Source organism: Macaca mulatta, chromosome 1, assembly GCF_049350105.2.
Source record: "Macaca mulatta isolate MMU2019108-1 chromosome 1, T2T-MMU8v2.0, whole genome shotgun sequence".
Taxonomy (NCBI): domain Eukaryota; kingdom Metazoa; phylum Chordata; class Mammalia; order Primates; family Cercopithecidae; genus Macaca; species Macaca mulatta.
In genome coordinates this window covers 132,693,263-132,711,785 of record NC_133406.1, presented here as the reverse complement: position 1 = coordinate 132,711,785, position 18,523 = coordinate 132,693,263, and the positions used below count along the sequence as shown (strand labels likewise).

The 18,523-nt window shown below is 37.3% G+C and overlaps 1 protein-coding gene across 5 annotated transcripts in view; it reads right to left on the bottom strand.

The window, feature by feature from the left end:
• VAV3 (vav guanine nucleotide exchange factor 3) overlaps positions 1-18,523 on the bottom strand; it is a 397,306-nt gene that overhangs the window by 116,214 nt on the left and 262,569 nt on the right. For all 5 annotated transcript variants that reach the window (XM_077952262.1, XM_077952264.1, XM_077952266.1 and 2 more), the window contains 2 exons: positions 10,294-10,395; positions 9,874-9,974 (listed from right to left, as the gene is read on the bottom strand). In XM_077952262.1, the coding sequence (XP_077808388.1) occupies positions 9,874-9,974; positions 10,294-10,395 (203 nt within the window). The remainder of the gene's footprint in view (positions 1-9,873; positions 9,975-10,293; positions 10,396-18,523) is intronic.

Sequence of the window (18,523 nt, the reverse complement as noted above, 5' to 3'; positions counted from 1 at the left end):
GTTTCTGATTCTAAGATTATAGTGATCTTCAGGGCCCAGAAGCCCTGCTGCACTACAATTCTACTCATTTGTCTGTCCATTTGTTGATCCATCCACTCACTCAACCATTCCCTACTACTTCCTTGACGTCAAAACACCAATTACGTATGGTTCCTATCATTGAGAGGCCTGCAGTCTAACTGAAGAGATGAACATAGAGTCAATTATAATAAATGTGATAAAAGTAAATATATGATGTCAGGGGAGCACAGAGGACTGACAGACTAATAAAACTCAGGCATGAGGAGTGTCAGAAAAGGTTTTCAAAGTGGGGGCAACATTTGCATTAAGTTTTTAAAAATGAGCATTAAGTTTACTAAACAGAAAAGAGAAGAAAAGACAGTAAAATAGGAAAACAAAATACACTTAGATACATAGACATGAAAAAAAGTGGCTGGAGAAGTGTGAGTAGTTAAACAGAGTTGTGTTATAGGTTGGGGGGATGGGAGGAAGTGGTAAAAAAAAAAATGGGCTGTACAAATTACTCAGAGCTTTGTAGGCCATATTGGAAAGTCTGGACATTATTCTGGTAGAAATATAAACTACAGTATATGAAAGAGTGAAACCATCAGACTTAATTCTAATGAAGATAATTTTATAAATTACATAAGAATAAGATTAAGAGCAGGGAGTTAGGAAACTTTTGAGTTGTTCAAGCAAGAGACAATGAGATTTTCTGTGTATATCAACACCATTATCAATGCATTCTAGAGAGACTTAGGAGGAGAGCTAAGAAGAACAGAAAGGTGAATCACGATGAGGAAGAGGCTGACACCCAGGTCTGTGTGAGTGTTTGGATGGTGGGCCTTTAACCAAGACAAGGCATAGGAGAGGGAAGTTTGCAGGAATAACTAATGAGGTTGATTTTAGTTATGAGACATTTGAGGTCACTGCAAGACGCATGGGAGGGGATATGTAAGGAGAAGATGGAAATTTAAAATCCACACTTCAGGAAAGAAGTCTTATGCACAGATGGACCTTTATCTACTTCGAGTGTGGGGTGTAGCTAAGCCAGGAAAGTCAATCAGATTTCCAAAAGATGGCATGGGGGCATGATGGGTTGTGAAGGATAGCATCAAGGAGGATGATTAGCAGTGTTAAATGAAAGAGAAAGGTCAAGTAAGATAAGGCCTAAATGTGATGTCCTATGGATCTGTCCATTAAAAGGTAGAGTAAAAGACTATCTACCTCTCATTGAGCCCCCAGGTTACCTCGTCATTTTGTACAACTAGTGCCTCTTCTTCACTTGACCATCCCTTTGTATAAACAAGTCTGATGTTGAATAAAGATAGCATGCTCCCCCTCTTAAATTTTTTTATTATTTTTAATTAACACATTCAAAGCCAGTGGTTTTTAAATTTTTTGTCCTGCTTTGTAATCAATTACAGAACAAAGTTTAGAGAATGATGCTACTTTTTAATCAATGATATCTGTATACATAAGCATTATCTACAATCTGCAGGGAACTAACAGTATGACACGTATTTATGGGGTACAATGTGATAGTTCAATATATGTATACAAAGTGTTATGACCAAGTCAAGATAATTAGCATATCTATCACCTCAAACATTTATCATTTATTTGTGTTGGGAATATTCAAAATCTGCTCTTCCGGTTACTTGAAAATATACAATAAATTGTTGTTAATTATAGTCAGCCTATAGTGCTATAGGACACTATAACTTATTCTTCCCATCTGGGTGTACTTCTGTATCCATTAACCAACCTCTGCCTACTCCCCTTTTTGGAACTGCCTTTCATGCCAACTATCCAATGTTTATAACAACTCCTACTAGTCACAGCTTTCTGGATCACAAGTGGACTCCTGACCCACATTGATCCAATAAGGATCTCTTTTTGTTGCTTGAGAGTATAGTTAGACTATGTTAAATGTTATTGCTATAAAGTTCTGTAAAGCAGGGGTGAATTTCAAACCACCTATGATTTAATGTTATGAGGGAGTCTGAACTATGTAAACATTTGAGTTTGTCTTAAGTCAGTAGTACTTACTTGCTTTCAATTTGGCTGTTGAAATGATTTCCCTCAAAGTCAAGTTCTGCTGAAATCATATTACACTCTTCTCCATGCAAAAGCCCTATTCAAGTAAACTATGTCTCCATCCCCTGGATATATCTTATCCCTTTTCCTGCCTTCCCCTAAACCCACATTTCCCCCAAATCCTATGCCAGTCATGAAACACTATATTACTGAACTGCAGCAAGCAATTATTCCTGGATGCCCAAACAAAGGATCACACAAGGCTTAAGTCAATGTTGAGCTTGAGAAGCTGAGAAGCAGCTCATAAAGTCTAGCTTGCCGAAGACTTCAAAATAGTACCTACTTTACCACACTCACATCAGACCTACCAAGCTCAAACTCACACTTTCCCCACAGTTACCACCTATACCAGAGCGAGACAGGAATGAGTGTGAAGAGAAGATGCCATAGCTTCCAGTTTTCAGAAGGTACAGGCTACTGATGGAGCGACACAGAGATTCTTCTTCCCCTTGAAGACACGGCCCCTTATAAGGGCTACCCAGCAAACTCTGATCTGACAGTAAAAAAAGGAAGCCTCCTAGGCAGGTCCTTACCATTTCATACCACTAATGAACTATAAGCATTCAGTGTTACTGGTCTCTCAAAATCTTGAGCAGGAAAGAACTTAAAAGAAGGAGAGAGGGAGAGAAAGGGCACCAATGCCCTTGGTGGGAATGGAGGTCAACGGAAATATGCAAAGCAGGGAAAGAATCAAAAAAGCAAGGGGATATGTTACAGACTCCGAAAAGCAAACTTAGCCAGAGGTTTTTTAAAAAAACATTTTCCTGCTTTGTAATGAATTACATAACAAAGTTTAGAGAATGATGCTACTTTTCAATTGATGATATCTAAGTAAGCATTATCTACAATCTGCAGGGCACTAACAGTATTATTCTTAGTTATCTTATTTTCATACATTTATGACCTTGTTTCTTCATCTTAAAATAAGGGGCCCTAGAACTGAATGTGTCTCAAGTCCATGCGGCCTTGAGAATTTCCATGGGAAGAAGGTAGGTATGGTACCCAGGGATGCACGACTTCTTGCAGCACTATAGAACATTCAAACCTAAAAACATTTGGTAGTTACTAATTTAATTTAAAAGTGTTTTGCCTAAAAAACCATTAGAAAATCACTCCCTTTCACTGAGAAAGGCAAGCACATGATTACTTACTAGGATTCAGTACTGGGCTTTTGACACATCTGACATATTATCATCACAGCTTATTCACATAACTGGTAGCAGAGCCCAGTGGTAAGAACAAACTCAGGGGCTGGTCTGCCTGGATTTGAATCTTGGTTGTACTAAATAAGCAACTTAGACAGATTGCATATTTCTCTGTGCCTTGGTTTCTCATCTGTAAGATAAGTATATCAATAATACCAACTTCACAGAATTTACATAGGAGTAAATAAGTTAACAGTGGTAAACTTAGTACAAATGGTCCCCAATTTTGGATGTTTCATTTATGATTTTTCCACTTTACAACGGTATGAAAGTCACATGCATTCAGTAGAAACTAGACTTTAATATTTGAATTTTGATATTTTCCCAGGCTAGCAACATGTCCAATGAGACTCTCTCATGATGCCGGGCAGCAGCAGCTAGCCACAGCTACCAGTCAGCCATGAAATCACAAGGGGAAGCAAACAATACAGTGTACTGTGTTGCCAGATGATTTTGGCCAACTGTATTTCAAGTGCTGTGAGCATGTTTAAAGTAGGATAAGCAAAGCTACAATGTACAATAGGTTAGGTGCACTGAATGCAGTTTTGACTTACGATAGTTTCCACTTACAATGGCTTAATCAGGACATAACCCCATCATTAATGGAGGAGCATCTGTACTGAGAATAGTACCTGGCACTAAATAGGGGTATTTATTTTAAAAGATTTTAAAATCTAAGTGCTATTATTGGCCCTGTTTTATAAGGTGTTAGTCCATTCTCACACTGCCATTGGGTTATTCATAAAGAAAAGAGGTTTAATTGACTCACAGTTTCACATGGCTGGGGAGGTTTCAGGAAACTTACAATCATGGCAGAAGGCAAAGGAGGCAAGTCTTCCATGGAGGCAGGCAAGAGAGCAAGCCAGAGCCGGGAAAACTGCCTTATAAAACCATCAGATCTCCTGGGAACTCGGTCACTATCATGAGAACGGCAGGGGGAAAATGTCCCCATGATCCAATAGCCTCCCTCCCTTGACATGTGGGGATTACGGGGATTACAAGTTGAGATGAGATTTGGGTGGGGACACACAGCCAAACCATATCATTCCGCCCCTGGCCCCTCCCAAATCTCACATCCTCATATTTCAAAACACAATCATGCCTTCCCAACAGTCCCCCACAGTCTTAACTAATTTCAGCATTAACTCAAAAGTCCACAATTCAAAGTCTCATCTGAGACAAGGCAAGTCCCTTCCACCTATGAGCCAGTAAAATAAAAAATAAGTTAGTTCCTTCCAAGATACAATGGGGATATAGGCATTGAGTAAATATACCTATTCCAAATGGTCAGATGGTTCCAAATTGGTCAAAACAAAGGGCCTACAGGCCCCATGCAAGTCTGAAATCCAGCACGGCAGTCACCTCTGACTCCATGTCTCATATACAGGTCACACTGATGTAAGAGGTAGGTGCCCAGGGTCTTGGGCAGCTCTGCCCCTATGGCTGGGCAGGGTATAGCCCCCCTCCTGGCTGCTCTCACGGGCTGGCAATGATTGTCTGCACGTTTTCCAGGCACACAGTGCAAACTGTGGGTGGATCTACCATTGTGGAATCTGGAGGACCGTGGCCCTCTCCTCACAGCTCCACTAGGCAGTGGCAGTGGGGACTCTGTGTGGGAGCTCCAACCCCACATTTCCCTTCTGTACTGCCCTAGCAGAGGCTCTCCATGAGGGCCCTGCCCCTGCCGCTGCAGCAGACCACTGCCTGGACATCCAGACATTTCCATATATCCTCTGAAATCTAAGCAGAGCTTCCCAAAGCTCGATTCTTTCTCTCTCTCTCTCTTTTTTTTTTAAGTTGTGATAACAGCTTTTATTCAGGAACAATTGCAAAGGAGAAGGAAATCCAGGTTCAATTTCAAATACATCATGGACAAGTGGAGATTTATAACCAAGGAGCAGGGTGAGGTGAGTGGATGGAAAATTACTGAGAGGAAACATCAGATATAAGGGGGATTCTGGCTAAACTGACTTGACAGGATTCTTGGTGAAGGTGGGTCAGAATGATCACATACCAAAGGTTATGGGGATGAGGAATTTGAAAAATCACCTTCGGTTCTTTGAAAATCTGCTGTCTATGTCACTACATTTAAATTATAAGTGCAAGTGAGTTGTTGGCAATGCAGCATGCCAAAGCTGAGTTAAATAGCTAGGAAGACTCTAGAGATAAGAATCCTTTTTTAAAAATCAAATTTTGTCAATAAGTATTCTTAAAAAGGTGAGCTTACAAAAGCCAAAGTGATTGAATATTGTTTCATGGTCTATGCAGCCAATTTTCATCTTCCTTGTGGCCTGAAGACAAGTAGCCATGAGCAATGAGCATTTTTTAAAGTTTTATTTTATTTATTTCATTTTAAGTTCCAGGGTACATGTGCAGGATGTGCAGGTTTGTTACATAGGGAAATGTGTGCCATGGTGGTCTGCTGCACCTATCAATGCATCACGTAAGAATTAAGTGCAGCATGCATTAGTTATTTTTCCTGATGCTCTCCTTTCCCCTATCCTGCCGACAGACCCCGGTGTGTGTTGTTCCCCTCCCGTATCCATGTGTTCTCATTGTTCAGCTCTCACTTATGAGTGAGAACATGTGTTTGGTTTTCTGTTCCTGCATTAGTTTGCTGAGGATAATGGCTTCCAGCTCCATCCATGTCCCTGTAAAGGACATGATCTCATTCCTCTTTATGTCAGCATGGTATTTTATGATATATGTACCACATTTTCTTCATCCAGTCTATCACTGATGGGCATGTGGGCTGATTCCATATCTTTGCCATTGTGAATAGTGCTACAGTGAACATATGCATGCATGTGTCTTTATAGTAGAATGATTTCTATTCATCTGGGTATATGCCTAGTAATGGGATTGCTGGGTCAATTTGTATTTCTGGTTCTAGGTCTTTAAGGGATTGTCACAGTCTTCCACAATGGATGAACTAATTTACATTGCCACCAACAGTATAAAAGCATTCCTATTTCTCCACTGCCTCGCCAGCATCTGTTGTTTCTTGACTTTTTAATAATTGCCATTCTGAGTAGTGTGATGGTATCTCATTGTGGTTTTGATTTGCATTTCTCTAATGATCAGTGATGTTGAGCTTCTTTTTTTCATATGTGTGTTAGCTGCATAAATGTCTTCTTTTGACAAGTGTCTGTTCATGTCCTTTGCCCACTTTTTAATGGGGTTGTTTGTTTCTTTCTTGTAAATTTGTTTAAGTGCCTTGTAAACTCTGGATATCAGATCTTTGTTAGATGGATACCTAAACGTCAACTCTTGACTTTTGTGCACTCACAGGTCCAACACCACATGGAAGCTGCAAAGGCCTGGGGCTTGCACTCTCTGAAGCAAAGGATTGGAGCTTGCACCCTCTGAAGCAATGGCCTGAGCTGTACGTTGGCCCCTTTTCACCATGGCTGGAGCAGCTAGGAACACAGGGCACCAAATCCTTAAGCTGCACACAGCAGTGGGTCCACAAAACCATTTCTCCCTCCTAGAACTCTAGGCCTGTGATGGAAGGGGCTGCCATGAAGACTTCTGACATGCCCTGGAGACATTTTCCCCATTTTCTTGGTAATTAACATTCAGCTCCTCATTACTTATGCAAATTTCTACAGCAAGCTTGAATCTCTCCCTAGAAAATGGGTTTTTCTTTTCTATGGCATCATCAGGCTGCAAATTTTCCAAACTTTTATGCTCTACTTCTCTTTTAAACATTAGTTCCAATTTCAAATCATCTCTCTCAAGTTCAAAGTTCCACAGATCTCTAGGGAGGGGCAAAATGCCACCAGTCTCTTTACTAAAACATAGCAAGAATGACCTTTACTCCAATTCCCAACAAGTTCTTCATCTCCATTTGAGACCACCTCAGCCCGAACTTTATTGTCCACACCATTATCAGCATTTTGGTCAAAACCATTCAACAAGTCTCTAGGAAGTTCCAAACTTTCCCACATCTTCCTGTCTTCTTCTGATCCCTCCAAACTGTTCCAACCTCTATCCATTACCCAGTTCCAAAGTAGCTTACACATTTTCAAGTATCTTTATAGCAGTGCCCCCAACTCCTGGTACCAATTTACTGTATTAGTCCATCCTCCTACTGTTATAAGGTAATATTTGAGACTGGGGAATTTATAAAGAAAAGAGATTTAATTTGCTCATAGTTCCACATGGCTGGGGAGGCCTCAGGAAACTTACAATCATGGCAGAAGGTGAGGCAGGTACATCTTACATGGTGGCAAGCAAGAGAGAAAAAGCAAGAAACACTGCTTATAAAACCATGAGTTCTCATGAGAACTCACTCAGTAACATGAGAACAGCATGGAGGAAACCCCATGATCCAATCCCCTCCTACCTGGTCCCTCCCTTGACACGTGGGAATTATGGGGATTACATTTCAGGATGAGATTTGGGTGGGCACACAGAGCCAAACCATATCATGAGGGAAGAAACTAATACTTACAAAGGGTAAGTAAATGGAGTTCAAAGTCACCCAGGGAGTAAATTGTGAAGCTAGGATTCAAACAGACCAAGACTCCAGAGCTGGTAGATTTTACTGCCATAGACAAAATGACTTATGTAAGGACAGAGTACATTGAAATAATTACCTAGGAACAGACACTGGGAATATATGACTCCTCTATTTGACTAGACTAGGAATTTTCAATGATTTCCTATTGACTTTCATAATGTAAAAGTTAAAAACTTTTATGTTCTTTCCATGCCATACTTGTATATTATTTTAAAGTTTGGTGCTCATTAACTTTCCCATCCACATGTACTCCAGATCATAAAAACAACAAAAATACTACATAACCCCATGTCTTTCAAAAAAAAAAAATGACTTTTCACTATATCACCTTAGATTAAAATAGTAAGTTCTTACTTTGCTCAGGTATTGTGTAAGAATCAACATTCTCTCACTGGATCCTCATAATAATTGTCTAATTTACAAGATGAATAAACAAAAGCTCAGAATATTTAAGTAAATTCCCCAAGCTCACATAGCTAGCAAATGGCAAAGCTAGGCTTTCAACCATCTCTGCTCGACTCTAAACTATTCTCTTATACTATTTACTTTAGAACCATGCCAACTATGGGATCATTTTACATTCTTCACAGGCATCATCTCATCAAGGCAGGGCCTTGGGATTTACATAAACATTAGCCTACTATAAGCAAATAACATGTTAACTGTCTCCAAAGAGATTAAAGAATGGGACATATAAAGATGGAACAACAAAAATTCAAGTGATAAATTGTATCAGGGTGACAATTAAAGAATAACAACAATAATTTTTATTTCTATTATATTTTACAACATTGTAAACTGTTTCTGACCTTCCGACAGATGTAAGAAGTAAGTTTATTTAACAGCCCTTGAGTAAACTGCATAAGCAATCTGACCCCCATCAGTAAATGTGCAGGGCCATTCTGAAGACGGAATGAGTTCATGCAAGAAGATGCCCAGTAGAGCACCCAGGCAGGACAGGTACAGTGTAGGTGCTCAACTCATGCCAAGATCTGTCACTTTCCAGCTGCTCATGCCTAGCACAGAGAACGGCACACAGGGTCCTTTTAAAATGTCTGAGAGGAATATGCTATGATCTCAGTCTTCTCTTAGGATTCACCTTTCCTACAATTGCCTATTTTCTGAACTCAGCTCTGAAATGAGCTATTCTCTGTTTCACTCTTTTTCACATTATCCAAAATAATTCAATGTCCACCTTTTCCTTTGGGAAAATCAAAGGTTGACATGGCTACCTTTTGAACTCAAGCTGTTAAAGATCCCTTTTTGTGTTCAAAAGTTTTACTGATTTTGAAAGGTCTTATTGATAAAAACACAGAGAAACTCAGGGGAAAAGGACAAAGAGAAAAAAGAAGAAAGAGAAAGAATAAAGAAGCCAGAAAAGAAAGAGAAGGAAGAGAGCCCAAGAGGAGCAGAGAGAGGCAATAGGCTACTGAATGCATAATTGCCAGCAGTCTTAGAAACTAGCTCATGTAACAATCATACAGCATTATTTTTAAAAACCAAGGGGAAAATATTTACAAAAAATCCCAAAAGATATATGCTCTTTGTTAAGTGCTGCAAAATGACAATGTATTCAATTCATTAATTCATGAATTAGTCTGTGTGATGTTTACTTCCGGTGTCATTAGCATTCCTGAGCTAAATATTTAAAAGAATAGAAAGGAAATTTAAGAACTAAAGACAGAAGAATATATTCTTTCTGTTGTTTTTGTTACTCTATTTTTTTGGCTATATTTGTATGGTTTTAGTTATTTATTTAGGGCTTTTAATGAAATGAGTGACATGAAACCATCCAACTCCCTCTTGAAGACCTCTGTCTCCAAGGTATGTATGAAAGTCACACAAATTTTAAATAATTTAAAACAAAGTTATGTAGAAAACTCATGTAAATTTTAAGCATTTTTCTAATTGTGCTTATAAATAATAGTTTCAAAAGCAGATATGTTACAATAACACATATTCAGAGTAAATTAGGCCTTAATTATGTTTAGCAAATTTTATGTCCTCATTAAAAACAGAATCGCAACAATAAACATGACTTACCACCAGAATTAACTCTGCCACAATTGTCTACTCTTCCCAAACATTCTTTGTGTGCTCTCGCTCCACACTTAAAACATAAATAGCCTTGATAAAATGTTCCCCTGAAAGGTGAAATAAGAGAGTGGTATATTAAACGGTGCAAAATTCTGCCCATATGAAATTAGTGCAAGAAGGAGAAAAAAAGAGAAAAAAAGTATCAACAGTGTTCTTCAAGATACTCCCTCAGTAGAGGGAGAGGAGCTTGCCAGAGCTTCTGAAAGGACTGTCCAGGCAGAAGGCCTGGCAAAGATTTGTGGGATCCAGACTGCTAAGGCAAAATCCCCACTTTCGAACCTATTGGCTAGAAGGTTAGAAAAGTCTGAAACACTTAGCAATTATAGCAGTTGCTTTAAACTGAAAACCAAGACTGAGCAGGCTTACCTCAGGAGCATCTGGCAGACTTTGCAGGATGTGACTCGAGTGAAGGTGTGCATCTTGAAGTCGTGGAAATTGGAGTCTGCATAGTCTGGCCTTATGTTAGACCTATAAAAAGGATAAAAACAACTTTCTATAGAAAGTTTCATAACAAAGCTGCAATTTAGTCATCTAAACCCTAAATTCATCAAAATGACATCAGGTAGAGATCTGGTTCAAGCAAAATGACTATTAAATGTGCAATGTTTTCTAAGCCAAAAGTATGCTATGCATTAAAATATGTACCAGAATCTGGTTGTGTGGGAACAAGCAACCTGGAAGGGCATAGCAAACTAATCCTCCTCAGAATTGAGCATTCTCAGAGAACTTTAACAAATGGCCACGTAGGTCAACCTGCCTGGAAAAAAAAAAAAAAACCCGCTGGATACTCATGCTATCTGATAGTGCCTTGTCTGTAGCCTTGCAACTGAAATACAAACTAGCAGGTGAGGGTAGGAGGGAGAAGAGGGTCATCTCTAAATAGATCTGTGGACAACATAATGGTCCATAACAAGGAATACAGTAATTTTATAGAAAGTTTGAAAATAAAGCATTAGGGTGATCGTTAAAAAATTCTTAATATTTCACTTTACTCACAATCTAAGTAATAATGAAACAAAATAATTTTATAATTTATTTTATATTTTATGTATATTATATATACAAAAGTTATTTTGCACACCACAAACTAATATTCTTTGTATATTTTCTCTGTGCCAGATACTGTGACAACCATATGACATTCATTACTTCATTTAATCTTCACACCAATCCTAACTGCCTGGCAAGAATAATATCACTAGCTTACTCTAAAGTAAAGCTTACCCTTAAAGAAAATGGCATGATTGGGAACTCTATCTCAGGTCTTTGCTCTTGGCCACTGAAACTATAGCTCAAGGAGGAGATCAGCAACGTTCATATTAACATAATCAAATTTTTGTGCTTAGCAGGTATTTTGAAAACATTTAACTGTTTTTTTTTTTAAACATTATTCTTGGCTTAGCTATTTAGGTTGCTGCAAAAGTAACTGAGGTTTTTGCTATTCTGTTCAGTGGCAAAAGAAGGCAGAAAAATTAGACTGGGATAAGTTAAAGATGGATACAAATCAGGGGTACACCTAGAAAGCTAAAATGATATGCTCCAAGACGTTACACGCAATTTGAGAGATTGTAGGAAAAGCTTGAGATACTGATGAGCCAGGATTTCCCCTTTTATAGAATACAGCAACTCTCAACCACACAGAACCCTGGTGAAATGAAGCATAACACAGGCAGGCGACCAGGCATCAATCTCTGAGGTACCAGGAGAGGCCTTATAAAAAAACATTCGCAAAGGCAATTGGAGTAGCAGGCAGTGATGCAGAAGTGTCAGAGAGGTCAGCCTTCCAATCCATCTGCTGAATATGAGCGTGCTAAAAATGAAATCAAATATTAGTGCCATCTGGGATTTCTCTGCTCTGTGCTTCTGGTGACCTCACTTTTTCGGAAAATGTTCCACTGCATGCTGAGAATTATGGACATTTCCATAGAGGCATTTTTGTGTTACTGATTAAAAATTACAGAGCTTTTCTACAGAAAAGGAGACACAGAGAAAATATAAGGATCTAGAAACAAAACTTTCTTCACATTGTTCAGAAAATAGTTTCATTCTTGAGTTCATAAAGCCATGCATTGAAAACTCCATCAAAACTTGTTTCCTTAGTCAGGAACGGCTGTTGGTTCATTTGTTTCTGAGCATCAAGGTGATAGGGTCATAGATGATTTGTCAAATAAGTTTGAGTCCTGGCAACTCAAAAATTCATCAACCTGGAGTTTTCAAACATGAGTTTCAGGCAGAAATGCATATAAATAAGTTCCAAACAGGTAAGAAGTTAATTTCAAAAATCTGCCTCGGACACAGACGGAACATCCACATGCACACACACAAACATGCCGGAGTTGTGTTTGGACCACCAGTATTTAAAACTTTCACAAACTAAGAATAAGCTGAACTTTCAGAAACAGACAACTGAAAGGGGGAATCACAAAGCTACTAAGATGTTTTACAAAAACAATTATGATGAAAAAGGTTCTGAAAATATTGTTGACAGTAGCTGCCCTATGGGAATAAAGACTTAAAGTGGTAGGTAAAAGAGTAGAAAGAAACTATTAGAATTATTTGAAAACTATAATGGCATATTATTTTTAAAATCTAGAATCAAACACTAAAGAATAGATGTTAATTCTATGACCCCGAAACTGCTGCTGAGGCAGTCAGTACTGAATAAAAAGCATAGGTAAGGACAGGAATCTGAAACTAGACCACCTGGGCTTACATCCTAACTTGCAAATCAGTAGCAGCGTGATCTTAGGCAAGTTAGTGAGTATAAAACAGGAATACTAATAAAGCCAAACTCATCAAGTGATATATGTAACGTGCTTAAAACACTGCCTGACCCATATTTGGTGTTCAATCAATGTTGGCTACAATTTATGAAGTGCTGATTCCAAATCCATATAGTAACAGTGTGATCATGATAGTGCTTTGTGAGTGGTAAAGAGTCCCTTTTTAGGTCTGTGTCCAAGTCCCCAGAGGACACCCATTCTTCTGAGAATCTCCAGCACGACTTATATGCTCAGTGTCCTTGGGACTAGGAATCCATACATAATTATTTAACTGTAATAAGAAGGTTACTCAAGAGATGACATGTATGAAAAACTCCATGTATGAAACTGTGATCGCTTCAGTTCGCACTGGTATGGCTTCATTTATTCAATGAAGCCATACCAAGTACAAACTGAGGAGATCACACATAGTCCATGGCCTGTGGGGGTGCCGAAACCAAAGATAGTAAGCTGGCTGGATGCGAAGGGTTGGGAAGGTAGATTGCATCAGAAGAAGACAGAAATGTTAGGATTATGGATTTGGAGAAACAAAACATTAAAATGGTCAAGAGGCATTTATTTCACATCTCTAATGTACCAGGTACATCACTAGGCTCTTCGTATACTTTTTCACATTTACTTCTCAGAACAAATCTACAAGGCAGAGTCATTCATCCATTTCGTAAGTATTTATTGAGTAACTACCATATGCACAGGCCCTTGGGCAGGAACAGAAAGAAGCCTCCTTCAGCTAGAGCCACATGAGCAAAGAGATGAGACAGGTTGGCAGGGGCCAAGGAAAGAAGTGAGATTTTATACAGGATTGACATCACATTTAACTGAGGAAGAACAAAAAAAAGTTCTGCTGCTACCACATAGAGATTTCCTTATAGTAAGACAAGCGTGGATATAGTAGGACCAATCACGGGGTTGGGTTGTCTATAGATGGGTGCTGAGTGTCAAACAGATTAGTTAACTTGCTCAGTTATGCTAACATACATAAAGAATTCCATTTTAGTAATCTGCCTTAACATATGACCATTTACTTTTGTGAATGTCAATGGAATCTTATAGATTAATCAAGTGTTCCCATTTCTTTTGCTTCACATAGAACTCATTATGAATATAACTCATCAGGCAATCAAATATTTATAGGGCAAGGAATGTTGACACACTTAGGGCTTCATATAGCTTTACATGTTGTCTTTAGATGTTCTCTTCCTCTCACCTGGCTCCATCACAGGCCCTAAGTTGAACACCCTACTTTCCCCCTAGCCTGGACCTCTTTGTTCTCCAGATATGCATTCCCAACTGCTCCTCAGGCATCTCAAATGCAGCACATTTAAAACTCAATTTCCACGCATTTCCTGACTTATCTGATTCATTTACTCCATCTTCCAACCTGGCAACTTCAAAATCACAATGAATTTTTCCCTCTCCCTCACACCCTCTACATATTCACTTTCTCTTAACCTTTCCTCTGATTCAATTTTTTCTTCCCTGAAATTATGATCAATTTCGGTCAATTCAGGCTTAAAAACACCTCCTCAAAAACTCAGGTTCCATACAAACACATATACACACCTGTACACCACCCTCCACACACACACCCACATACACCCTATCCTATTGGTTTTGTTTCTCTAAAGAATCCTAATATAGACACACTGGAAAATAATGTTAGATAGGTTTACTGGGGGCACTTACCAGAGAAGGAGATGGAAGCAATGCTGAAATTCAGATACGTCAGCCTCCATAACACTATGCAACATCTGATGCCCAGTTAAGTAGACCTCCTAGGCTTTCAGTAACTTTGTACTGACTTAAAGTAGCATTAAAAGTACTTGTAAGTCCGCCTCCCCACTGACCTATGTGGAGGGTGCATCTTCTCCTTTTTCCAGTCTCCTCTTTATAATCATCAAACATTCTAACAGGAAAATTAATGCTAGATATTCATAGCTGATAGACATCAGAAAAATATGCTTTTACTGTAGCATTTTCTTCATTTGTTTTCAAAAGCTGCCTTTCGCCACATTATCAGAAAGATGGAAGAATTAAAGAAAAGATAGAAACATTTTACTAAGCCAAAAAAAAATTTCTTATGTGAAAGAACACTGAAGATAAACATGATTCACTAAATTTCAATTAAATCTCAGAATTTATGTTTACTTACATATATCCTCTCTTTATTGTGAGAAAATATTTAACCTCCGATATGGTTTGGCTGTGTCCCCACCCAAATCTTATCTTGAATTATAGTTCCAATCATCCCCACGTGTTGTGGGAGCGACCAAGTGGAGATAACTGAATCATGGGGGTGGTTTCCCCCATCCTGTTCTCATGATACTGAGTTATTTCTCATGGGATCTGATGGTTTTATAAGAGGCTTCCTCCTTCACTGGGCACTCATTCTTCTCCTTCCTGCCGCCATGTGAGAAAGGACATGTTTGTCTCCCCTTCTACCATGACTATAAGTTTCCTGAGGCCTCCCCAGCCATGCTGAACTGTGAGTCAATTAACTCTTTTTTTAATAAATTACCCAGTCTCAGGTATGTCTTTATTAGCAGTGTGAGAACAGACTAATACAATATTTTTACAAAAAACTGTAATCGTACTCATAGATATATTTCAGTAGTAAGTATGATAGTGTAGTTAGTAATACCATTAAAATAATAATACATATTATTTTTACAACATACATGCTTAAAATGAACTGTAAATTTTAAAATCCCTATATCATTTTAGTAATATAGTTAGAGAATAAAGGAAGCAAATCCTAGCAAGATGAAATCATCCATAATGATCACGACCAATTACAGAGGAAATAAGATGAGAACCAATTTATGACTTCATGCTGTCTCACGCTCTATCAGTATTAACAATCAAGTATTACCAGTATGGACATTGTGGCAATTATGTAGTATACGTAAAATGGTTTATTTCATCATATTACATTGAAAGTAAAAGTAAGAGAGCTGGAAGCAAATGTCAGTGCTTCAGAAAAAACTATCTGAATGCAACAGGCTTTTTTGTATCAAGAACACATAGATTTATAAAAATGTATTCACACACATAGCTCTATGTGTGTTGCTAAAATACAAAAAATATACATTTTGGCAAACAGATACCAAATACAGATTACTTATTTGAGAATGTCCTTTAGAAACATGCTAAACAATCTTATTTTTATGTATTATTATTAATACATACAATTATTTTTTCTCCATGATACAAGTTGGATCTCTTCTTGCATCCTTCTATTAACCTCTATTATTTAAGTGGCAATAAATTACAATAAGCATACTACTTAAGTTAATTTTATTTTCCATAGCAAGATTTTAAAATCATTTAAAATAATATGGGTAGTTTATCATCAGGATAGTTAGCTATATCATGACTCTTTTAAATAAGGCTTTTAAAATATGTATAACAATTTATCACATTAATAAAGAAACAAAAAAATTGGGTTGTCTCAACACATATCAAAAAAGACTTAATAAAACGTATTGTGTGCTTCTAATGAAACTAAATAAACTAGACATTGAGGGATAGTTTCTTACTATGATAAAGAATATCAAACTAAAGATAATAAAAAACATATCTAATATAAAACACTATCACAATTATATTGAAAATAAAGTTTCTGAAGTCAACTATATTTTTCAATATTGTTCTGGAAGATCTAATCACTGTAATATGACAAGAAAAATGAATGTGAATGATAAACATTGTAAAAAAGAAGTACACAGAATTTTCATTTGGAGATGACAATATTGGGACTATTGGGAAAAACTAAGAGAAGATATTTAAAAGTGATAAAACTAATGAGAGATGAGGACATCAAGTGGCACCTGAAGAGATCTGTGTGTGAGTTTCTAATGCTCTCTAGCAAAGAAATGCAGTAATGTGTGTAGCATCTGTCTGGAAAAACCTCTTGAGACTCCAACTTCAAAGATTTTGGAGGGACTGGTCACACAGACACTCTCTGCCTACATACTCAGACGCAATATTTTAAAAAATCTCAGAAGGAAGTGAGTGCTCACTATAAATCACATTTTTTTTTAAGTCTAGGCAGATTGGCACAATGAAATTCAGTACCCTTGGTACACCAAATAACCTTATCACTTAGTACCACAGGGAACATTCCAAAGTCAAGTTCTCAGATGACAGCCAAGGACAAGCCAACCCTGCAAGCAAATCCTTCTAAAGATAGCAAATTCAAGCCTGCTATGTTAACAAGTTTCTGCATGAAAATGTCTAAGAAAAATCCTAACATGAAATGTTTAGGTTCTATATAAATAAAGTTTTTAAATTAACTGAGAGAAATAAACACATTCAATAAATTAAAAGCCACATAAGCAAGCTACTAAATAAGAAAATGGAATATTTTATTATAAATACACAACCTCTCTCCAATTTACAAATTTAAAACAATTCCTTTCCTGCAAACCAACACACAAACATACTCTCTCTCTCACACACACACACACACTTATAAATATACAATGAGAATTTTTGAACTTGACAAATGATTATAAAAGATAACTGGAAGATAAATGTGTGAGGATAGTTGGGAAATGTTTTAAACTCTGAATTAGTGTAGAGCAAGCTTGCCAGCCCATGGCCTGCAGGCCACATGTGGCCCAACACAAACTTGTAAACTTTCTTAAAACATTATGAGATTGAGATTTTTTGTGTGATTTTTTTAAGTTCATCAGCTATCGTCATTGTTAGTGTATTTTATATGTGGCCCAATACAATTCTTCTTCTTCCAACGTCGCCCAGAGAAGCCAAAAGATTGGACACCCCTGTCGTAGAGAGTATTTGGGAAGTCGCTATAACCTAAGAAATACTAAAATGTTTTTAAAAATATAGTAATTAAATTTGTATGGGACTGATAACAAAACAGACAGATCAATATAGCAAAACAGGCAGATTAATATAAAATGTAAAAGTCTTGAAGGGGACCAAATATGTGCAAGGACTTGGTATGTGATTTTTGTGGCACTTTATTAGTCTATTCAAAAAAACAAATACTCATTTTAAAAAACTTAGTAATTAATATGTGCCATGCAGTGGGATATGATGATGAACAAAAATAAGTAAAGTCCCTGACTAATGTTGGGTTGTAGGGCGGAAACAGGGAAAAGAACATTTAAATAATTCCACAAACAATCGCGAAACTGCAGCTATGACAAATGCTACAAAGAAAGATCACGTTAGGAAAACCTGAAACATAGAATATGACCTTGTCAGTGTATTACCACAGAAGGATTTTCCACATAAATAGGTGGAAAGCAAGAGGAAGAATGTCGGGACAGAGGAAAAACAGCAGGTTTAAATGTAACTTAAAAGTACATGTCCAGCTTTCTAAAAAGGTTAAGAAAGTTAGATTTCTACCACATTTTTATAACAATATAAAGTTTAGATAAAGATTTATACTATTTGAAGAATATATATTACATGCCTATGATGTGCCACGAACACAGCCAATGACAAGGAGTAAGATCAACAAAACTGCTGCTTTCATGAGGCTTATATTTTGTATTTAAATGTAAAATTTAGATAGGAACCTGATATTTATTTTAAACAAAAAACAAAAATACAAGTATTTGGAGAAAATATTGATAACTACTTACATAATCTTCAAAGGAAATAAAAGCAAACAAAAGATGGCTGGCCTCATTTTCACTTAGAAAAACAAATCCAAAGTTTTATTTAAATAAAAAAAAAAACAAAAAGTTAGAGAAAGCAGAAAAATGTTTAGAATATGTATGGTAAAAGATTAATCTCTTTGCAATACACAGTGCTATTGAAAGTCCACAAGAAAAAAA